The 25,138-nt window shown below is 39.4% G+C and overlaps 1 protein-coding gene across 1 annotated transcript; it reads right to left on the bottom strand.

Annotated features, from left to right (window-relative positions):
* Window positions 1-3,279: 3,279 nt before the first annotated feature.
* On the bottom strand, window positions 3,280-25,038 carry ST13 (ST13 Hsp70 interacting protein). The gene is made up of 12 exons (XM_030450730.1): window positions 24,801-25,038; window positions 19,771-19,828; window positions 18,471-18,540; window positions 18,251-18,321; window positions 17,589-17,655; window positions 16,895-16,979; window positions 14,823-14,933; window positions 13,390-13,492; window positions 9,894-10,010; window positions 9,136-9,187; window positions 7,854-7,954; window positions 3,280-5,096 (listed from the first exon to the last, which is right to left on the bottom strand). Exons 1-12 carry the CDS (start codon window positions 24,908-24,910, stop codon window positions 4,968-4,970), a joined length of 1,074 nt encoding a protein of 357 aa, XP_030306590.1. The 5' UTR covers window positions 24,911-25,038; the 3' UTR covers window positions 3,280-4,967.
* Between the last annotated feature and the right edge of the window lie 100 nt (window positions 25,039-25,138).

The following is a 25,138-nucleotide window of genomic DNA, read 5'->3' as shown; positions in this document are numbered from 1 at the left end:
GCAGTGCAATTGGCAGCAGCAGCACAATCACTTTATTCTCAGTATAATAGTTTGATATTTTTCCATCTAATTCTGCTGATTTCCTAATTGCTTGTACATTCAGTCTATTTTAGAGGTTAATTTTATTAAATATTGCACTAGTTGTAAGGTGACCGGTCTGATTTTCTGCTGGTACGTTTCTATCTAAAATGCAAAATATAAACTAATTTCTATGAACTCCTACCCCTCCAAAGTGAGAACATTTTATTTAGAAAACTAAAGTTTTCAGTAACTGAATTCCCTTTGATATTAACTGCATTAGACCTCACATCCTTGTTATTTATAATTTACAATTAAGTATTCCTTGTGAATTCCCTTGTTCTACATGAATTATTCTTACCATCTGACTGCTTCAGCTTCTGTACTTCATGCATAAATGCCAAGAAAAACTGTTACCCCCAATTCTGTCATCTTTCACATTCAGCTTCTTTACATGTAATACCAACTCATATCCCTTGTAGCCACCTGAAATGTAAAGCCACTATGGCCAAAGTTTGTTACCCACTTAACAAAAAGAATCTTTACACATTCTGCAAATACATTTATTTATTGACAAGATCTTAACCTTGTCTGAGACCATTTATCTATACATTTCAAAAGTTCATTTGCACATCAGACAGTTACAGTAATAACACTTTGTTAGCAAGATGACAAGTCAACACCTTGATTTGTTAGTCATCAAGGAAAGATTTACAGGAAAGACCTTGCTATTTACATTCAATAGGACCTCCAATCAGTGGGAATGAAAGGAGGTTTGCACACATGACTTACCTAAGATCTGATTCACAAGGTGATTAACCTTGTGATATAGAGCCCAAAATCACCTGAATTTTTTTGTTGCTCAATAGCACAGGTCCAGCAGCCACCACCTGACCTGCTTCATTTCTTTGTCACATTAAAACTGTTCCTGTTTCCCAAGTACTTTCACCTTTTTATATCATGCTACTGCCCTCTGATGGCTTGCTTACTTGAGTACTCTGATGATAGTCACTGTAGCAGTCTCTGCATCCAATTGGAAGTTGCCATTTTCACTCCACATCAGCTCTTTGCTAATCCAGAATTACCCTCCTGAAATGCTGCCTTCACTCCCATCAGATATGAAGTAAGGCTGAGGCCCACCACTTCAAAGCTCTGATTAAGGTTCACGGGATCCCTTTCTCTAGACATCAGAAGAAAATACTGCTATGACAGTCCCAGTGAATTGGCTCAAGGATGCCAACCCACTGCTGTACCAATACCAGCTGCTATCAGACTCCCCTGCAGCTGCTGAACAACCCTCTGGCCTGAACTACTCCAACAATCTACCTGCTACCTGCCCTACAACCCTGAAAGCACAGCTCTATCCCTTGGACTGGATGCCTTCTGAGAGTTCAAGAGGCCTCCAAACACTTCCAGTCAGAAATATGCCATGCTCCACAGGAAGATTCGTGCCAAAGCTGACCTGGCTCCAGCTCATTCTGGCTTTCTCTACAATCTCTCATCCCTTTGGGAGAAGGATTCTCTTCAGACAGCTGTTGCTATAAGCTCCCATAACAATATTATTTGCTTTTATATCTCAGAGAAGAGGAACGTACAGGCATATTCAAGTGTGGCCTGCATGAGCTTGACACAAAGACCCTGACAGTGTCAAACAAGAAAAACAAAATGATGTGTTTAAAGACAGATTATTTTAAGCTACAGATACTATTGCTGGCCACGTGCAACAAGCTGTTTCTACCACACAGTTCGACCTCTACATATTTTTTTAATACTTTTTTATTGACCCATTCTGCCTCTGGCCTATCACTGCTTTGCCCCACCTTGTCCCACCTGCCTTCATCCAACTTTGAGACAGTCTTGTTCCTGCCCATGTGATTACTGTCCTCTAGCAAAGCCAAGCCAAGCCACTTCAACAAATGTCTTTTATTCACAGGCCAACACTGAAGCCAGAGAAATCTTAAAAAAAAAACCTGGTAAAGACACCAAGACTTCTGTTCTCCACGTTACTGTGCAGTAGGGCTCACAGTGAAATAGTACAGTCCAGAAGTGGCACATAACCTCATAACTTGATGTTTTCCATTTTCCCTTGGGGCAGCAGATGAATCACAGAAAGGACGGACAAGTCGTGCAGACTCACACACACAGTAACAGGGCTACGACCCTTGTCTACCAGCCAGCTGCAGGTGTACCATCATACTCTGGCAGACCAGATCATCGGTTCTGCAGCATCAAAGTGGATGAACAGAGCAGCTCAGGACTTGCTTCAAATGGCAGCAATTGCACAGCTGAACCTGGGTGAGCACCTCTGACACCACACTGTGCTAAATGATTCATACACACTGGCAGCTCAAGTGTTTTTAGAGTCAAATTATCAGCCGAGTTGATTATTGCCAATGTACTTATAAGAATCATCTCTACTCTGTGCTTTAATGGGAGCAAATAACTGGAAGGAGCAGCCAGGAAATACTGGAGCAAGCACTGAAAAATACTTCCTCATATAGTTACTTATATCCCACATTTGGAACCCATTATCTTTGCTCATCTCTTGGGCAGTTAACTTTCTGCACTTGTACATCTGTTCGAACCAGTTTAACTGCTTAGATGTCTGCATACCAACTTGGGGATCTGAGATGAGGCCCAGACATCTCAATTAACTTAACAGATAACATTAAAAACAAACAAACCATTACACCACAAGAATCATGGGATGTGCATTCCCAAAGGCTCACAAGAATTAAGCTAGATTGCTAACATTAACACCATTATTAGGGAGAATGTTTCTTCTCAAGTCCATCAGCTCTGAATAAGGGTAACTCATGGGTAAGCAAGCAGGCAGGACACAGACACAACCATTTTTACTAGGCTAGGGGCATCTTCCTACTTCTGACTAGTCATGGATAGACATACACAAACAGCCAAGATGGAGTAACAGGACACTGCAAGGAATAAATCTGTATTTGAGATACTCCAATTCACACACAGCACACATGCAGAATGCTGAATGAAGAAACAGAGTTTCAGCCCATACTGATGGGCCCCCTACTTCAAGTACCTCATCTTGGGAACAGATCAACATTATGACCAAAAGCCAGGCACACTGCAACACTCAATCATCATTTGAGTTCATTTGGTCCTAAAGACAAGCCCTTAAATATTTAGTTCCAATATAAACCACAAGTTATATATATTGTTTAATTGATGCACTTCTACATTTAATTTAAACATAATAGGTCTTATCAGAGTTACACAAACCCAAAAAGCTTCATTTTTCAAAACCATACTTTATTTTTAAAGGCTAAGAGAAGAACTCAGAAGTATATTTCTTAGGCAAAAAGATTCACATTTTGTTCTGCAGGGTCATTAGTATGAGAAAAAGCATTTGGGAATTTTTTTTTTTTTTTTTTTTTGCAGCTGCTGTTGAGTTCCTACACCAATCTGGATTTATTTAAAACTGTAACAGTTATGGCTTAAGATACAGAATTACATGAGTAACACAAATGTTGAGACTCAAGCGAAGAACAGGTAACTATGGCATTTTTCTACAGAAATATAATGTCTTAGCTATGACAAACAAAAGCAACAACTTTTTGTACTGGTAGACAAATCAACTGAAAGTCATCAGCACAGACACTGCCTTCAAGGATATCCATGCTGGTAACCCACAAGTGTTAGAAGAATGTTCTGTCTGTTCCAGCTGCTTCACCTGTTCCTCGGTATCACAAGACTCAAAAACACAGAAGTACAAAACCATGACAATAGCTTTTTGTTTTAGGGTTTTTTGTTTTGTTTTGTTTTAAAGAAAAGGAAACAAGAAAAAGATGGAAGACTACAGTATGTGGTGAAGGAAGAGTCATCACCTCTAAACAGACAGCAGGACTTTGGCCAGGAAATGTTAATCAATAAGCATGTAAGGGCTCAAACCGACTCAGAACCCAGAGCTGCCATTTTGTTGGCTGTTCTCCCCTTCACTGATTTGTAACTCTGCATTTACATGTTCTGGATGGCTTGCATTTAGTGGGACAGAGGTAGTGATGGGAATGAGATTCCCTGCCTAAAGTTTCCAAATAGATGAAACTTGGTAAGCATGGCCCCAGGAAAGGGCAAGTGCAACCAGCAGAGGACATGCCAACTGGGAAAGGACAAGAGCACAAGCACAGAAAGTAAGCTGCTCTGCCATACCCAGACTGATAAATAAAACGTTATGTAAAGGTGCTGGACAAGATTTGAGTCTTTATCAAAACCTCTGTGGCCTCTGCAGTATGTACTTCATGCCAGGATATGCAAAGGACAGAACTAGTACCTTTGCTATACAGTTGTGGTGATCAAATTTTTATACTATTTGTAGTACTGTCAGAAGTTCCAGTGTGTACTTAGCTAGCATGGTTATACTGATAATTTTAATAGCTATATAAAGTCAATCACCCACTAAAAAAAACCCTCAAAACAAAACAAACAAAAACCCCCTTGTATTTATAGACAATTCCTTTATCCAGTTAATTCTTCAGACTTGTCCCACCTTTGCTATTTGTGACTAGCCAACTTTTCTGTCCTAAGGGAAATAAGACAGACCTCAACTGCTAAAGCTCCTCTTGGCTTAGTGGGAATAACTAAAAAAAAAAAAAATCCAAAACACAACAGCACTTACACTCCTGGAATATTAGTTTCTTACAGGAGTATTAATTCAAAGGAAACTGTCTGTAGTACCTATAAAAGTTTGCATCTCTTGGACAAGGAGGAATGGTTGAAACTAGGTCATCTGAATGTAATTAAGAGTACTATAAACCAATCATTGAATCAAGTCACCACTTGGGGCTAGAGAGAAGTTCTCCTTAGAACACCCCATTTCTCTTCCTAAGAAGATCAGAGGTACAATGGTTTGTTTTATTGCAACACTGGTTAGCCAAATTACATCCTTCCCATTCGGGTGTGATTTTTAAGAAGCAAGGACCTTATGGTTTACTGCCAAATTTGGCAGACAATTTACTGATGAGATTCATGACTTTGGGATTATTCTGGTACTTGCTCATATTTGCTGGGTTCTGGGCAACATCTTGGAACGCAACCATAACTTCTGTATCCTGCAGGACAAAAAGCAAAAAAAATTAGGGCATTTATAAAGCAAGTCTACAGGTAAGCAGTTCTAACACAAATCAAGTCTTGCTCATCTTTTAATATGAGAAGAGCAGATCAGAGTTTTGGGCAAGATGTCTCTGAAGAAAACCCATGCTGTTAATGCTGCATCACAGAACACCAGTGTCCTTAGTGAACTTGTTATAATAATAGCACAATGTGTAAGGAGGGGTAAGAGTTCTTTTCCCCCAAAACAGGAGCCACAGAACACAGCCACATCCAGTGGATAAATTCTTTCACACATCTTGAATGCATTTTGAAGGAAACAAGAGTTCTATGTAAGTAGCATGCATGATAGGTTAACTGTTTTTCTGAACAATAGTTGGTACTCGTCCCTTTCATCTGTTCTTCCTAGCAGCAGCAATTTTAATCTGCTGGACTGTGAGCAGATGATGTGGCAATGTTTGACTTTAAAAAAAAATTCATCTAATTCTCAGTCATTCACCACCTCCTCTGAGAAATCACAAATGGAAGATAAAGTTATTTCTCATCACACTATTGTGCTGCAGTTAATACATTAATTCACAAATACAATAAAGTCAGTGGCTGAAAGAATACCAACTTCATCATCTCAATTTAACAACAGAAGCATTAATCCTTTTTTTTTTTTTTTCTGTACACCTTTGGCCTACATTGAACTAGAACTGATTTGACTTATTTTACATATATATGTTTTGAATGATGCCCTTCAATAAATCTGTACAGACCAATTTTACATCTCAGCCTGGAAACAAGTTATGAACATTATCAAGTTCTGCAAAGATTCAGGTTTGCTTTAATCCAGCTCAACTGCAAGCAGTTTACCATGTCCAACACAAATCATCTCCATCAGCTGTAATTTCATTTGCTGGTCTTTCAAGCACATTTAAGTAGTGTAGTTGAAAGATACAATCTTTCATAGACTTCTAGACCACTGCTACCACAGATATATTATTTGGAAGCTATCAAAAACCAAATAGCATCCTCAGGGCTGTCTGTGCTACAGTAATACCACCCTCTATCCACTCTAGCATCAGACACAGCCAAAAACTGTGCCCAACATAGCCAAAACTAAATCCAATCCAAAATTGCATTTGGTAGATGCGAACTCAACTGAAATCACCCACATGGTTCAGACATGTTGGGAACCAAGAGTCAAGCCTAATCTTATATATCAGAATTATATATTAGAAGAATTTAAGTGTTTCATCTCCCTCACAAAAGGGAAACTGTACATACTGTCAGGTAATAATAGCATCTTAAGATCAGAGATCTGGGAGAGATTTGTGAAATTCTGTATCTTCATAATTTTTTTTTGCAACATGTCCAATTGACTACATAATAGCTGAATTTATCCATTTCAGCTATGACTGTCAACATATTCTATAGCTGGACTGAGCAAAAGCCACGCATTAGGAACTACCCATTTCAGACTAGAGCTTATACTGCCAGTTCAGGACCAGAATGTAGTCAGCTGGACATTTTAGAAAAAGGCAGGAGCATAGATATAGGTGAAATGCTGAATAAATCATATCTAGATATAAGGTTTGTACAAAAGAGGTCAGCAACAGATTTACAGGTTTGCCGACATGTTAAAGCCTGCCTGCATTATCAGAAACCACTGTCAACACACATTCTTGCACCTACAGTTCTTAGGGAATATATAATCAGCATGCAATGGAGTCTTATTAAAAGAATGTGGCAAGCACTTCATGTTTTGCTGCACCCCAAAGCTCTGTTTTCAGCAACACTTCCTTCAAATTCCTGTATTACAGGATACATTAGCCAGGTAACAAATACAACTACAGTCACGGGGGTTTTTTTGGATGGTCTGCATGTAAGTCAACATTACTGACTGTGGCAGCCTAAGTAAAGGTGTGTGTCCTAATGCCAGCAGCCATAAGGGAACCCACAAACTTTTGCATGGAAAGGGATGTATTTTCTGTGATTTCAAAGCATAACAAATAATGGTCCTTTGTGACATTTTTATCTAGATGGGGATCAGGCATTCAATGAGCAGAGAACAAAACAGCTCTGGTTAAACCACAGCAATCCAGAAAATGTAACAGAAGATTCTGTATGCTCCTACAAATGATGTTGTCAGATACATTCTAGTTAATCTATTGGACTATTTTTTGTGTGTGAAAGTCACTGTGACATTGAGCAACTAATTCTAATTAAGCAATGGGAAAGTAAGTTTTCTGAACATGAATTTAGAAAAGATAACACTTTCATCTGATACTCTGATACTACTTTGCCTCTGGCAAACCCAAACATTTAATTCCCTAAATATAAAGGCAATTCTCATATCAATTCTACTGCAATCTATTATGTTGCAACAGTATTAAGAATATTCTTTTGTTTGTGCATAATTATCTTGCCACAATGTATGTAGATTTAAAAAAAAAAGCAAAATTTAATCATACCATGTGGCAAATAAACATTCCAGAGACTTGAAAGAGCTGATGAACTTAATATAGCACCGTTTTGCCTATTATAGGTGAGCAGGGGGCAGGAAGGGGACACCTTTGATTAAGCTTCCACCAGTTTGAAAAACAGACAACACTGATTCCAGGCAATCTGGTGCCAAACACAGGAGAGGATTTCACAACAGAAATAAGCAACATATCCCACTGCTATCCAGAAGTTCACATTTTTCTTTTAGTTCACAGCAACTGTTCTTCCCTTATTCAGAACATTTAGCTTTGAATTTAAAATACACTCACCTGCATGGCTGCAAGAAATTCTGGATCACTGAGAATCTCATTGAGACCTGGCATACCTGCCATTCCAGGCATACCTCCAGGCATAGCCCCAGGAAATCCACCTGCAAACCCAAGACAAGAAAAATGCATGATGAAAAACATCCTCCTATACAGGAAGCTCACTGAGTGAGACCAAGACATTGTTCCTTTGCCACATCTCTAAAAGCCATGCCTTCCATAAGGCTACAGCTGCTCCACTAAATGAAAAGCAGGATCTTCACCTTCTCTTTGTGTGAAGACCTGCATCTTATTTCACCCATGTCTTCAACCCAATTGAACAGGAGGTTTGTAATGAGAGGTAGATTCTAGCACTTTGTACACAGATGCGGTTATTTTTCTCATTAACTTAAATTAGGTAGGTCTCAAACCCAGGAGCCTAAGTTTGAGTGCCCAAGGTCAAAAATTCAGGGCAAAAGCAGATCAACAGTAGTATGTCCCAGACACATTCCATATTTGCTGGTAACTTTAGGTTGAAAAAATTTTATCACCAGAAGAAAAAAAAAGTATTCCTGAAGCTAAATGCTTCAAGACCCATTTCTGAATGCTGAATCAGCAGCTACCCCAGCTGTAATGAGCAGAGTAGATACGGTCTCTCTCTGGTTCCCCTGACAAGCTGATACGGTTGGAGCATGCACTCAGCCTGCCTCATCTACATCTCAATCTTCAAGAGCTTTAGTACTTATTCTTGTTTCTCTGGAACTTATTGTACACCAAAACCAACAAGAAAAGCCCAATTTTTGTAGAACTGTTGAAGGATAGCTTTTCTACAAGGTAAATTGTATACTATTTTCTTTGAGTAGCTGTTCTGTTCAACAATAGCTTGCAACCAGCACAGGTTTCCCTAACATTCAAACGCAATTTTCAACTTTAAACTTACTGCTCTTAAGCAGAATGGGTCCAAGGCACTCTGGGTAATTTAGAAAACATTTTTATACTATTTTTCAGCACATATTAACCAAATACTGCACTTTTGCTGCTCAGATCTAGACCCTTCATTTTGTTATCTATAAAAAATGACTTCTGTTTTGCATCTATTTGCTTCTCAGCATCAATCCTCTTCAGTAGAAAGAATCCCATCCCTCTTCCCCCAAGGGCTCAGAGTTATTTGTATTCAAATTCTAAACTTCGTAAAATATTTTTCTGTTAAATAAAATAAATAAAATATAAATCCTATAAAAACTGCAGTTATAATGCTCTCCATGGAAGTAACAGTCCTGAGTACTTATGTCTGAAAATAAAATACCTGGAAATCCACCAAACTGAGCTCCTCCTGCCTGTCGTCTTGCTTCTTCCTCCTGCAGATGAAAGCACAACATCACACAAAGCAATGGAACTACAGTCTGTTTTCTACTGCTAGAATGGTTTTAGGAGAAAAAAAAACGAAAAGTTGAAACTGTTGCAGGCAGGTAGGCTATTACAATAAACAAAGCACTTCACTATGTACAAAACCACTGTCAAGAAATAGCAACTGTTTACTCTTACTTTAGTATGTTTTTGCAGATAAATGGAGTAGGTTTTTACTGAATATGAATTTTGTGATTTGTTTTAGCTCCTTGAATTACATTTTTAGAACTCGCTCCCACCCCCAACGTATTAAAATAAACCAAGAAGGGATGAAAAAAACAAGCAAACTGTGCCAAGAGATGAGGAAGAGAAGCAAAGCATTATCCTGAATTTAAAACCCCCACACACTGGGAGAGAGAGATAAATACTTCAAGTGAAAACTATTCTGGTACAGTCATAAACTGACTTACTGAAATACAGGATTAGTTTAGATTCCAGAGCCTGATTTTGTCGTAAGCAATAAAAGCAGATGCAGTACAATGCCCCTTCTCCAGATTTCATTATTGGTCAGGTAACCATGACAGGGCTGAACTCCTTAAAATGTAACTCTAAGACTTAAAATGAATTACAGGGGAGAATAACTTTAACCAAAATAACTATGATGTTCTTCAAAGTATTAAGAAATATTGAAGTCTTATTATTAAATAAATATTTCACCCTTTGTGCTCTCTCATGCTCCTCTCGTGCTTTCTTCACTCTTTCCATTCTTTCCTTTATTTCCTTTTCTTCACGCTTCCTCTCATATTTTCGGCGATGTTCTGCAATTTTCTGAGCCTGTCACACCAGAATACCAGATTTCATATAAATTTCTAGAATATTTCAGAGCGCGTATCAATACACTCTTAAGATTTATCATCACATCCTAAAAGCCCCTTTGTTATAGGAGTTAATCTGTTGTGCTTGTCTACCTGGCCCTAACTGGATTAATCAGAATATGTACTCCCATATACACTTTTTTGCTATAAAACTCTGGAACTTGTACCATAGTTATAAACGAAACACATTATCATTCCATGTCCCTTCAAAATATTAGCTTCTCCAGGGCTAAAAACTAGCAAGTGCCCCAGAAAAGGGAATTTTCAATGGCATAACAACAGGAGATAGTTTCCCCTGTTCACAGACATTTTAGACAGTGCTAATTGCTGTTCCAGATACCTTTGCAGCATATACATCTAGACAGATATAAGCAGACCAAAGAACTGAACCAAAATAAGAATGGGCTATTGTGGAGAAAGTTTGCTTTCTATACAGAGCTTCTTCTCAAATCTCTCAAATCTGCAAATCCCAGTGGGAGAGAGTAGCTAGTAATGAATTCCAAAGCTCCTCATGCAGGGCCCGTTTTAACAATAGAACCCTAACTGCAGCACTCCTTTCCTGAAACCAGAATGTATCCTTACATAGTACTACAAAAACTGGTTCATGATTTCCCAAGTTGTGTATGATGGTTACCCTGTAACACTCCTGTAACTAAAAACCAAAATCCAAGTTCAAGAACAGAGGTACTAACTACTACAATGGATACTCTTACATTCTTTCAGAATATTCTATAAATTAAGAAAACTTAAGTAGTGAAGTTTCAATATAACTTATTTTTAGCAAGGAGATGTTCATTCCATACCACATCATCCTTGAAGCACATCTGTCAGAGAAAGTACACTGCAGGCTTTAGCACTTATTGATACTGAATGCAGTACATTATCTGAACCTGAAGTAACAGGCCATTCAACAGTTGATTAAGAGAGGTAAGTGTTTTGGGTTTAAATGAAGCATTAAAAATTTCCAGAGTTTTGATTTCTGTTGTTTCTAAGATTTTCTCAAGATGAACTAAGCATTTTTAGAATTTGATTCAGACTTTTGGCTGAAAAGTGCTCCAAACTAAGAAGTGCTAGGAAAGCTGGAAGTTAATAAACTAGGGGAACAAATTATATTTACTTTAAGATTTAAAAAATCACCCATGAAAAAATAATACATTTTTTTCCTTGAGCTACTAACACAAGTTCCCACACAGCTGGGAACTACACACTAATGTAACACAGGCATATTCTGCTGTTTCTGTGCATGGGCAGATTAACTGGGATATAGAAGATTCCCCCCCAGCCAAACATTAAATACATCTCTTATAAAAAAGTTTGAGACCTAAGACCTAATTATCATGGAATCATAGAATGGCTAGGGCTGGAAGAGACCTTAGTTCCAACCCTCTGCATGGGTAGGGACACCTCCTACTAGGTCAGATTGCTCAAGGGCCCCACTCAACCTGGCCTTGAACACTTCTAGGGAGGGAGAAGCCACAACTTCCTTGGGCAATCTGTTCCAGCATCTTACCACCCTCACAGGGAAGACTTTTCCTATGTCTAACCTAAATCTCCCCTTTTCAAGTTTGAAACCACTTCCTCTTATCCTCTTGCTTCACACCCACATAAACTAATAGGCTGCAAGATGGTTTATATGGTTGTTTGAATTGAGACATTCTTCTACAAAGACATAGGAGAAAAAATCAACGATGAAGTTACCAGACACAGGAATTTTTATGCATGTGATGGGTTAAGCCTGGCTAGTTGCCAGATGGCCACTAAAATGCTTTCTCATCCCCCCTCCTCAACAGAACAGGAAGAGAAAACAAGATGGAGAAGCTCCTGGCTTGAGATAAACATAGGGAGATCACTCATCCACTACCATCATGGGCAAAACAGACTCAACACAGGGAAAATTAATTTAGTTCATTGCTAATTAAAAAGAGTAGGATCTTGATAAACCAGACAAAACTAAAGACAAAACTAAAAATCCCTTTCTCTTATTAGTAAAGTTCAACTTCACTCTTTTATTCTTCACTCTTCCACAGCCCCCCTCAACCTCAAACAGCACAGGGGATGGGGATGTAACACTGCATCTCTGTCACTCATTACACCTGACATTTTTTTTCCTGCTCCAGCAGAGGTCAGGTGTGTCACACCCCCCCCCCACGGTAGTGTCCTTCACAAACTGCTCCAACATGGGTCTGTATCAGAGCATGGGCCTGAAACAGACTTTTCCAGCATGGGTCTCTCAAGGGCTGCAGCTCATGCCAACAAAACACCTTTGGCATGGGCTCCTCTGCACAGGCTGCAGTTTCTGAAAGGAACCTGCTTCAGTGTGGACTCTTAAGAGGCTACAGATTCCTTGAGGGTCATAACTTGCTGGGGTGTGGCATCCTCCATGGGCTGCAGGGTCACTATCTGCTCTACTATGGATCTCCACAGGCTCCAGTGAAACAACCTGTTTAACCATGGTCCTCTCCATGGGCTGCAGAGAAATCTCCTCCCCATCCTTCTTCGCTGATCCTTTTGTCTGCAAGGTTGCTTCTCTCCTGTTTTTCTTTTACTCCCCTCTCTCTCAGAGCTGCTGCACTGCAGTTTTTAACCCTTTCTTACATATTTTACCATGCAAGCACCACCAGCTCTGTCTGACATAAGTGCAGCCCCATATGTCCTTACAGGAGAGGCCAACCCTGCAGCCTCCACTTCCCCCCAACCTTGCCATTTAAACCCAACACAATGCAACACTGTAATCCATGGCCTGTCAAAAACTTTAAAGAAATACGCAAAACAGATGAAAAAAAAAAAGCCTGCTAGCAACAGTCTTACTTTTTTACATAGAAGTTCTTCCTTAAAAGAATGGTGGGATCAGTCACTGGAGAAAAGCTGAAAACCAGTCTAACAGAGATCATGCTGCCCTCATGGGGCAGACTAATGAAAGTACAAATTACAGCAAAGAATGTTTTCTTTGTAAAACCTGTTTTGGATGAATCTTCTGATCAATTCAGAATCATTTGTTTTAAAGAATCTATTATCACAGTGTTCTCTTGCTCTTCTGAATGTTCTAGTTTAGATCTTAAAATGCCTGGCAAACTTTAACCACCTTAGAGACATCTGTTAAGATTTTTTTAAATGGAACTTACTGTTTCATAATTCAGTTACATTTCCAGCCACAGAGACCATTACTCAACGCACTGCCACAAACAGCTGTGATTGAAGACAGAATTATTTATAAACTGTCTGAAGTGTCATATGACACATGACCACATTCCTACAAAACAATGCATATTGGAAGAATTAAGGCAACAGTATCACTCAAACAAATAGAAGAGGAACCTCTTCTAGGCCTCCCCACTTACTCTTGGTTGCACCTCCTTCAGCATAGCACTAGCTTCTTCATCATAATCCAGTTTACAAGCTAATGCAAGATCATGAGCAGCCTCCTCCCAGTGACCCAGAAGTCTGAAATTCAGAAGACACCAACATTCATCAGGCAAAAGCAAACTGAACTCTCAGTTTCTCAAAGTGTTTATAAGATGTGACATTCAGGATTTCTACCTGTAGCTATATGGACTTGGAGAAGTTTAATAATCATGGTGGGTTTTGTAACCTGCATGTTGTAACACCATTACAGAACACTTTGCTTGATTCATACCCTTACAATGCTTGAAGTAAAAATGAGGAAACTAAACCTCAATCAGCAAGTGTTATTGTTTGCTATAAATGAGAAGGCTTTAACAGGGAAATGGTATCCTACCAAAACACATGAAGCGCACTAATAAAAATACTCTGCACCCCTAGGCACACATTCAGTGTAAAACTACACATTCACTGTTCTGTACAGATCTACACCACTCAGCACTCAAACATCCTATCTAACTGGATGCACCATGTCTTAGTTGAAATGGTCATACAAGCTACCACAAGCACTTCATAACCATTTATATAAATGCCTGATAGTAAAAAAATTTAAGCAAGTGGTGGAAGTATAAAAACCCTTCTGCTTACAGGAAGAGGTGTTAATCCAAACTATGCACCAGTCTTCCCGTTCTTAGTCTCCATGGCCTTCATTAAAGACAAACTACTCTCTGAATACTGCTTAAAAGGTCTTCTTTTTTTCTATGTCCTATTAGCATTTACTCCTTCAACTTTTGTATAGACTTTTTTTTTTTTGCCTAATTTATTGTAATTTTTTTAAAAGTGCAACTATAGTTTAGAGGGATGCATGCCAGCCTACTGCCATTATGAATAATTACATCATTTGTTTAAAACCACTCTTTAAATGCAACAAATGGTTCCCTTAGTAACATGGCAGCTTAATTTACTATTTAAAAGAGGATCTCCAGGACATAGTGAAATACAGGAAGCAGAGAAATGTTTAAGAATTTCAGGTTAGTAAATAAAATTAACTAAGTGAAAACAAAAAACCTCCAAACAAGTAAAAGCTACAGTCCTAGAACTCATGATCTTTAGCAAATAATTAGAAAATGCTACTCAGCAGAGCAGTAAGCCATTAGAAGACATGGGGGTTTTTTGTTTGTTTGTTGCATTTGTTTGGTTTTGTTTTTTAAGTGACAGTGCCAGAAGGACTGGCCATAAACTGCCATCAATACATCACCATCATCCTTTCTGTCCTGTAAGCCATACATACAGCACTATGGCTTCTTGGCTCATGGCTACCACTCTCAGGTACAAGACAAGCAGTTCAAAGACACAAAGGAGAGAATGCATAAACAGAACTGTTCCCCTCAAGTAAGTAAAGTGAGTATCAACTACAGGTGCAGTTCATTACCTATGTGCCTTCCCTCTCCATTTGTAGGTCTGTGCTGAGTCAGGATTAATCTTGATGGCTCTGTCACAGTCTCTAATGGCAGCGTTTGGCTTCTGTAGTTTCACAAAAACACTGTGGGAACAGGAGCATTTGTAGTATATACTGAAATACCAGGTTACTAACTTCAGCTGAAAATAATTTTGGATGACTAACAGGCAAGCTAGTGAGATAACAGATTTGAAGAGCTGAGTTTAAAAAGATTTTATAGTGATAATGAAGTCACTGAAATTTAGTTTCCACCCCCCACCACTGAAAGCGAATAGTTAGCAAGAAGCAAAAGCACTCATTGTTCAGGATCAAGCCTTGTCAGCAAGAATAACTTTAGTGCACAAGGAAAGGATACACAAAACCAAAGGACAATTCAATTCCATGGTGTTTGGAGCCCACAGCCAATGGAAACTAGCAATTTGAACACAACAACAATCACATTATACATGCTATATCAGGGAGTCTTTACAATGGGAAGACAAAAAAAGCACACAGTATCATACAGGATACAAGGATCAATGGCTAGAATCATCAGGAACTACAAAATGATACGGGAGCTGAGTCACCAAAACAAGAAGAGACAAAAGAAAACACAAACTCAGAAAACTAGTCACAAACCCATGTCAGTTAAGTAAAATAAGAGCAAATTTTACAGTACACAAGCATACTGGATTAACTAGCATGGCAGTGCTTTAGGAAGTTCAGGCATTTCAAATTAAACAAGAGAAACACTAGAAAACATTCCTGAGATGACAGAACTATTTGATACTTCAAGTCAGAGCTTCTGCTTTTTCATATCCTCTTGAAAAAAATTTATCAGCAATTAAGAGTGCCTGTAACTTCATCCTAAAGGCTTGTTATAAAGCAAGCACCAAGTCACACATTCTCTTCTAGAAAGAAACAGGTGGGCAGTGTGTCAGAAAACTACCTCAAAGCTACACCTTCCCAATGACAGACATAACAATGCTGCTTGGCTACACAAAACCCCTGATCACCCTAACACACAAACCCCCCCCCAGAACCAAAATCCAGTTCCAACAGAGAAGTGGATTACTCACAGCACTTATAAGCACTGCTGCTACATTGCAGTCCTAAATATACTAATACATTGCTTGCTTATTTCTTCAATACACCAAATCGAGGCAACTTTTAAACTCCTAATACACTTTCTTTTTTACTTATCTCAGTCTTGAGAAGATACGGCACTTATAGGAAACTTTAAAAATACTATGATGGCAACAGCAAGTGTCACTGCATGAGAAAATTTAGATATGGAAAGGAAAAAACAGCAAGGCATGTGCCAGTTAAGATGCACTAAAATAGGAACAGTTAAAGGATAGTAATTAATTAAACAAAAGTCAAACTAATCTATCAAATCACTGATGGTCAGTAAGGTTTTGTGTGTAAAAGGAGAAAAAAAACCCAAACAAATCTATGGGAACTTCTCCAACCATACTTGCCCAGTCTGTCACAAGAACTAGGAAGATAAATGTATTTGTGCATTATCAAGTTAGGACTACCACTCATCAAATCCAACAACGTTCCCAAATCAGAATCCTCTGCCGTGCTGCAGGCATAATTAGCAGTAATGGGGATATTGAATGGGCTGAGAAATGGGTGTGTCCTGTTCAAACACCAGACTCAGAAACAAGTCTATTTCACAAATTCATTTAGCATTTACAGGAGGGAGACAATTCACACCATCCACAATTAATTCCACATCAAAGCAGGACAATTTTCATCATCATCTTAATGGCAGAATAAATTTTAAGATTTTGCAAGTGCTTGTAATAAAGCATTATTCTTACTCGACATACCAAAAGCCATGTTACTACAATGCATTCTGGAATATCACTTTGTTACTTACTGTTACCAAGATTCTTTACACGGCTGCTTCAGCAAATCTGGTTAATCACATTTAAGAGAAAATGCACAAAGTGTGCTTGTCTCCTTTCCTCTTGTGGGGTTTTTCCGCTGCATTTAGGTTGCTTAGGAAAAACGACAGAATAGGCAGAAACACAAAACATGAGTTTACAATGACTCACCTTGCCCTCTTGGCATACAAGATGGCCAAACAAGGATTCAGCTTGATAGCATCTGTGAATAAGTCAACAGCCTTCTGAAGTTCACCTGAAGATGAGTACCAGTAAAGTTTCAATCATTACGCAGTAGAATTACATCCAGACCTGCCTCTCAGGATGTCAGTGTCCTTAGGCTCTTCTCAAATGGAAATTATCAACAAATGAACATAAATTTCTCCATCTTGCTGTTACTGAAATAGAACTCCAAAATTATTGCTTGAGGGGAGGAGAAACTTTTCCCAGTTAAATTTGTACATTTAACTTTTTGTGCAATCAAATGGGAAGTCACCCCACAGAGCTTTTCACTGCATTAAGAACAACTACTAGAGACACTGATCTTAGAATGGTTCAGATTGGAAGAGTCCTTTAGGGGTCATCTAGTCCAATTCCCACTGTAGGGAAGTACTGTATTGGTCCATTTGTAATTAAGATGCTGCAGTACCTCAGTACCTCACCTTGCTCTGCTCAAAACTATAGTGATATTGAGAAGTCAACACTTTAAAAAGCTTTCATGTTCTAGATAGTTTTGGATATCCAAAAGGAAGAGGGCTTTCTTTTCCCTGAAAGTATTCAAAATGGTTCAAGATATTTACTTCCTGTTTTTAAAAGTAATAACAAACCTAGCATTCTCAATATGTATTAAAAAAGAATGTAGCACCTTCACTTAGAGCATTGATTGCTTCTATCTTCTTCTCATTAGCTTGATCCATCATCTCTTCAGTTACCTAAGAAAATGAAAAAAAGAAAACAAGCACAAAACCCAAAAGCTGTGTAGTCCAGGCCAGAATTACCATGCTAAGACAATGCCAAAGAAGAAAGCTCCAGCTTCTTATTACAGGATCTTGTTTTAAACTTGCATTGAAATTACAGTTAAAAACCAAACAAAATAATAAAAAAAAAACAACAAACAAACCCAAACCCCACAAGACCCAAACCAACCAACTAACCAAAAAAAAAAACCCCACAAAAAACAACTTTGCTTTCAGCTTAGAGAAATTAGCTACCATTATTTTTTAGCTAGAAAGCATTCAAAACAGAAGTTGAACAGTGGCATATTTCTACATAGCTAGTTTTCCTGGGTGTTTGATACCCCTTTTTTGTGTTTTCTGACCCGATTTTCTTTACTGAACCTTTTGATAGAACCTTGAGCAAGGAAGACAGTGGTTTTAAGTCAGTAGATTTTCTGTTTAGGATGAAAAGAGCTGGCTTTCTATCTAGTAAAAGTAAGAGCTGGCTATCTATCTAGTACAGTACTTATATCCTCTCAGTTGACACCTTTGACTAAATCTGAAACCTCTCCTACTGCCACAGCCTGCTTACCTCCACATTTTCATCCCCCATTTCTTGAGGGTCATCATTGTCTGGTTCAATAACTCCCTCATTGTCAATTTCTGTGGAAAAAAAAAAAAAGCAAGATTAAGCTCTCTCTACAAACAGAAAAGATTTCCAGAATCACATTCAAATTGCTGAAAGTAATAATAATAAAAATGATAATAAAGTAATAAAAATAATAAATAATAAAGTCATCCATTTTCCACACCTAGGTCACTCTCATCACTTTCTGGTTCAGGTGGTTTAACTGGCTCCTCTGGCTGTTCCTCTGCTTTGCCCTGAAAGAGAAATGTACTTGTAAGCAGACATTATTTCTGATACTCTGTTCCTACTCTAATAAATAACAATGCATCCAAAATTGCTCTTCAAAGCACTCAAGTTCTCTGTGGCTGAACTGTGTTATTTTTACAATATACATCTCCTTCTACTTTGAGATTTCTATCATGCATGCAAAAAACTGAGCACCAAAATTTTGATTCATGAACTTCTATTATTGGTAAAGCTTGTCCTTCTAATTGTGTAATTCAATAACCAAATATCAAATAATCCAGATAATACCAGTTCAGAACCAGTTTTGCAATAAATACCAACCAACCATTCCAAGCTTCTTGCCCTCCCTTACACATTCTCTGAATCATAAATTCCCTCAATTTAATACTATTAAGCTATGGCCCTTTAGCACTGACTGGTGTCAGTGACCAAAATACTGCTTCTCTTTCCCAAGGTCAGAGATCTTTGCCACTTAAACATACTTAGAAAGGTTTTTTTATGTTTTCCTATCAACTTGTAACTACATTACTATTTCCCACCAAATTCCATAACATGGAACGTCCTGTATTACCACAGGCATAAGCTCACATATTCAATGTCACAGACTATACTCACTACATATACACAATCCCTCCATACAGTTTTAACTAGTCAGTAATACTAGCATTCACTGTCTTGTTAAACACACACACCCCACCCCCCAAAAAAAGTCTACTTTTCCAAAAGAATTTCAAGCTTGGGAAAATTCTGCTATGAATATGTACAATCCAATTTTATTATCTTCCTTAAAACAATAAAAACCAAAAATCTCTTCACAATAATGCCTTATGAAGAAGCTAGTTCATCCGTTCATTTTACAACCTATCATGCTTGCTAATATTTCTTTTCATGCACATTATAATTTAATTACTAATGACTATAGAAGATGTGTATAAACAAAGAACATAATAGAAATCAGGGTTTTGTTTGGCCTTTGGATTGCACAGAACATCAGCCATTCAGGATTAAGGAAATGGAGCATGATAACACTTGAAACACACCAGGATGCCATTAGTAACAAGTCATCTACAACATGCAATGGCCAAGCTTCAGACTGAACTCTCCCGATCACTCATCCTAGTGTACCCACCTACCCTATTTGAGTGACAACTGACAGCAATTTTTTCCTTCAGTCTGGCTCAATAATTTTTGCAGAGTCCAAATGTTAGTTTTTCAATGATAAATTCTTGATATCTTACCTTGCTTGTCTCCTCTGTAGAGGTATTGGCTGGAGCAGGCGGTATTGTGCCTCCCATACTTTTCAGCAAAACAGAGAAGAGAAAAAACAGAACAATAAGATTATCAACACAGTGGCACGTCTATTATTGATTCAAATCCTGCTGTTAATCCCTGCTTTCGTTGTGACACAAAACATCATGATCCAATTCACTGTAAAACCAGCAAATAAAAACCCATGCACTCACAATGCTTTTCTCAGTGGAACATAATGCACGTTCTGTCTGTTGGCTCTTTCACCTGGAGCCTCACTGTCACCCCACTGCACATCCCACATCATCCATCACCCTTTCTCAAGGGAAAAGCTGCCTCTTTGTCTGAAATGGATTTTGTCCTGAAAACGTAACGTTTTAAATCAAGAGGAAGTATTAATATTATATACGCTACTTATATTATTTTTGGAACAGAGCTCAAACAAATAAAGAGAACCCTAATGGTCTATAATGCTTATGCCCAGAAAAAAAATAATTTCTCTTATGCATTGCAATATTCATGTCTTTTCTTCACTACAAGGAGCATACTCTGAAGAGATAGCATTCTTTTAACACAGAATAACTTTCTATATTATATCACCATTGGTTATCAGCCAGAAATAAGTACAGGCTGAATTCTCCAGCTGCTTCATTTAATGTGATCTTTAAGGTCCGTTCCAACCCTAGCTATTCTATGATTCCGTGATCTAATAACACCTAATGGCAGGCTGCCACAAGGATTACCATTCCCATCAACTGGTATTTTCAATTGCTGTTGCCACACTCCAAAGGGGAAAAACCCCACTTCTATCAACTCAGCAGGCTCAACCAGCTCCTTGGGGCCCCACACAACTGGTTAGACGTGATGCAGGAGAGAGAAGGAGCTGGGCAAACAGGAGCAGGCAGGAGGAACTGGAAGAGTGCAGGATACCTTCTTTCAGGAATTAGTGCAAGGTAGAACTATACCCTAAGGATGAGATCCTACATCTCAAATCAGGCTGCTGCAGTCTCATTCTCCCCTTTCCTCCCTCCTGCCACCAGAACCATCTCATGACTCAGGCCCGAAGCTGGCTGAAAACAAACCTGCGTGGGGGGGTATGAACAGGACAGGGATGAATCGGGACGAGCCAAGAGAAGATGGCAGGACTGACAGGTCATGGCACAAGGTCCTACATCAAAAGGCAAGCAAACAGCACTACCCTGGCTCTAGATTACAGGGATAAACTGACATAAAAAAAATACTCCATGCTACAAAAAACCCCAGCATCTTCTGAAGCTATTGCAAAAACCTAGATATATCCCTGTAACATTGCCATTTCTTTATCTAAATGATACTGCAAAGACTAAACAACTGCAGTCTGATAAATCATTGCAGAGCTAGTAAAAAACAGTACACGTAGCAACTATTTCTCCTACATTTTCACTCTTGTAAACTGAAAACAGGGCACATAATTCTCTAGCAGCCTGTAAAAATCAGAGTTTTCCCTAGGACTATAGGGACTGTTGATGGTAAGACTTGGAACTTATTCTACACAGAGGAAACTACAAATTCTACCAATTATGAAGCATTTTAGTAGTGCTAATAGCTAACATCCAGAGTAACACAACACTCTCAAGAACTGTGTAATGCTTGTTGGAAGCCTTTTTTTTTTTTTTATCTCTTTAAAAACAGCAAGACTCTGTTTCAAAGTCTGGCTTACTGGAAAAAGACTGAGAACTCTCTAACTCTAAAAGGTCAATAACATTCCCAGCTTCCAATATGTATTTAAGAACAGTTCAAGCTAAAAAAGCATGCAGGAATCAAATTCTTAGGCAATTATAACTTATCAGTCTGAGGATCAGCTTATTTTAAATCAGACACCTTAAAACATCTCAAGGCTGACGCATCTTGCTAAGCCTCTTCTGCCCTCTTCATGTCCCTCCAAAAACTTTTCAAGCTTACAATGGTCTATGATATGTTTAATTAATGTATACATAGATGTTTTGCAATATGCTATTTCATGAACCACCAAGGCCAAATAGTTTCACTCCTAGTCCTTGAAAATGTTTTTGCTATCCAGTTGCCCCCTAATTAAACTAGAGTTATAATCCTGGAATGATTCAAAAGCAAGTTACTGTGAAACCCCTTAAATCATCATTCAATTACAATGATTCAGTGCACAGCAAGAATATATGCAAAATCTCCAAGGTATTTAACTGCCACAGGATACAGATACATGAGGCACCCCTGTAGGAAGAGGCAACTAACTGGGATATATATATAAAAGCACATGCACACACCCCTCAAAAATTTATTAAACCAAACCTTTGTGCTATAAGAGTTGTGCAATTCCAGTAATGACTCTTGGGAGCTGCCAGAATTCCATTGCAACAATGACTCTGTACTTCCACTAGTCACAGTGAAGACAAGTGCTGATTTAGGACTTGTTGGAAGAACTGCAACTTTTATTTATGCATTAATTTTCACCACAGGCAGCAAAATTATCTTTAGAGGGAAACTAGATTACCATGAACTCAGAAAGGGTGAAAATGCATCTAAACAAAAAAAGGCAAAAAGCCCTGTTGATAGACTAGGGATTCTGTGCTTTACTACTAAGGACTGCTCAATTGCGGGTTTCTGAAACAAGTTCTCTTTAATGACTCATTTAACAATAATTCAAGCAAAATACTTAATTTTTATACAATTATGAAAAAGCAGGCATGACTAAAGGAGATGTTAAAACACTTCAAACATAATCATATACTAGTGTACACCTTCAATACAGAGAGCACCTATCTAGAATTTAAATACAACAGCTAGACGGAAAAAAAGTTAAAAGACAACGTGCACGAAAACAGGAATGACTTAAGGCTTCTGATGCAATATTAGCAGCTAGTCAGAAACAAAGCATTCCATTTTGGCTTTGCATGCAGTTGGCAGAATTCAAGTTAAAATGGTTAGCTTTAAGGAAAAAAAAACAAACCAGTCATCAGAATTTTAGTGAAAAATTAAGGATTTTAGCATCATTTAGTCATTATTCTGTAATAACTCTACATTACCTTGGTGACTAAACCTATGTCTCTCAGACTAAAGCAGGCAAGCCTGGCAGAGATATAAAGCTCATTGAGTTTACTTCCACCTAAACCCAGTCATGCTAAGTTTCAAGCAGTTTCCAAAGAATGAGAAGACCCAATAAATTCATTGCAAATGACAGTACTACAGAAGGACAGAGGGGAAATGCACCGGACTTCCAGGCAGTTTAACCTGAAAAGTAATTTGGCTCCCACTCCAAATATCCGAGTGTATCACTTGGGTATTGAGCATTTAGCTCGAGTATGTGAAGAAAATCACAAAACTTAAGAAAGCTACAGGAAGGTTCTACTTCAAAATATTTTTTAGCTTCCAAGATCAAGATGCCCAAGTGAAGATTTTACATGGAAAAAACATTCCCCAGTTCAAAACCTGATTTTCATACTTGTAATGCAAGCACTCTTCTATTAACTAAATACAAACTCTAAAAAATAACCTGGAAGTTAGAGCCCTCCCCATTAACATGGAGACGAGCTAAAGATCAGAGATTACCTTTCCACACCCTAAGGCTTTCTTTGGTTTAAAGAACTCAGGTGTTCTTCCTCTCCCTTCTAAAATACTTTATTCATACTTTCAGAATTACACAACAAAAGAGTGGAAATAACCTAGAGTGAGGCACTAAAGCCTTCGTCACAGTAGAAAAATAAACTTAAGACCTGCAGCAAGATCATGCAATTGAGCATCTCCTTCCTAGGCACACATGCAGTACTATAAATACTGCAAAACCAAGTGAAGGGGTATGGTTTTACAACCATGCTAATATCTAAATGCATAAAAAAGCTTAAACATCCCCGTAAAAAAAAAAAAAAAAACCGAAACAAAACAAAACTAAACCCAGATAGTTCATTGTAGCCGTTTTTAATATACAGCACACTGTGAAATACCAGCTTTTATTTACATACATGCAGACAAAGCCCCGCTGTTCTATGCAACTCATTACAAGTACTACACAGCAGGAAGCACAATTAAGAGACTTTCAGATGTCAAAGGAAACTTTTTAAGACAAATTTATCACTAGATAAATTTTCAACTTCTCCCTTCATACAAAGCATCATCTGCAAGGAACTGGCTTCATTAGTTCTCAAGAGTTGTTTAGAGAAGCACGACTTTGGCAGCAGAGACACGCCAGATAGAATACAGGTGTACCACGGGTTCTGTGCTAGCACCAAAGGACTTCCACCCCCTCCCAGATGGTGTTCCTGGGTGCTCAGGGTGGAACCCAAGGTTGTTTTTACACTGAGAACCATCTGCTGTGCCAGGCCACACGTGCACTGAAGGCACTGGAAGGGCCTCACAGGGGAGCGAGATTTCAGCTACCTGATACGTGAGGCTTCCAAGGGGCAAAACACTTTTAAAGATTTTTTAAATTTTTTGTTTGGTTTTGCCAGGAACCATTACGGGCGTTGTAACCGTCAAGTAATTTTTTTTTTTTTTTTTTCTGAAGTACCAGGATGTAAACCAACGCCACTCACCTCCCCACAAACTCGTCTCCTTTTAAGACAGGCTAGCCAACTCTGCTGCATAATGCGAGAATTAGCGGGGTAAGTATCACTCTGGGGCTTTCCAGCCTGGAAAGCTGAGCCACTGAGATGGCCGGGGGGCAGGCTTTTGCAACGGGCACAGCCAGAGTTTAAAACAACACACGACACGCACACACACACAAAAACCCCAACAACAATTCCTCTTAACACTCCAGTTGTAAACCACCTCCCCTTCGAAGCACCCTGCGGCGTTAAGGGGCAGCATACCGGAGCCACTTCCCTGCCAGAAACCGCCGAACGGGACCGGGCCGGACCCTACAAGTCCGCACCCCCATCCCCCTCTCCAAGCACCCCGGCCACGCGGCGCCCGCGCGCCGGCACGCCCCCTCCTCCCTTTACCCCTCATCACGACCACCACCCTCCGCCTCCCCTTCACGGCCACCCCACCGGCGCCGCGGACCCTGACCGACCTCTCCACCCACTCCCGGAGGAAAGCCAGCTCCTCGCTGTGCAGCAGGCCCGGGTTCTGCTTGCAGAGCCGGACGAAGGCCCGCAGCTCGCTCAGCTTGCGGGAGTCCATGGCGCAGCAGCGGTGGCAGCGGCGGGCACAACCTCCAGCACGCACACGCTTCCCTCCCCAACCGCCGCGCGGCGCCGTCGAAGCTTCCAGCCCGCCACGCCCACACCCGCACCCACACCCACCCCACCCCCCCCAACCCCGCCGGAGGCCACGCCCCCTCCGCCTATCGGGCACCGCCCACACGTGCGAGCCCTGGCCCCCCCCTCGCCACCCCGCTGTGGCGGGAAC

The sequence above is a fragment of the Calypte anna genome, chromosome 1 (genome assembly GCF_003957555.1).
Source record: "Calypte anna isolate BGI_N300 chromosome 1, bCalAnn1_v1.p, whole genome shotgun sequence".
Classification (NCBI taxonomy): domain Eukaryota; kingdom Metazoa; phylum Chordata; class Aves; order Apodiformes; family Trochilidae; genus Calypte; species Calypte anna.
The sequence above is the reverse complement of the archived record's forward strand: the minus strand, read 5'-3'. Positions and strand labels throughout refer to the sequence as shown.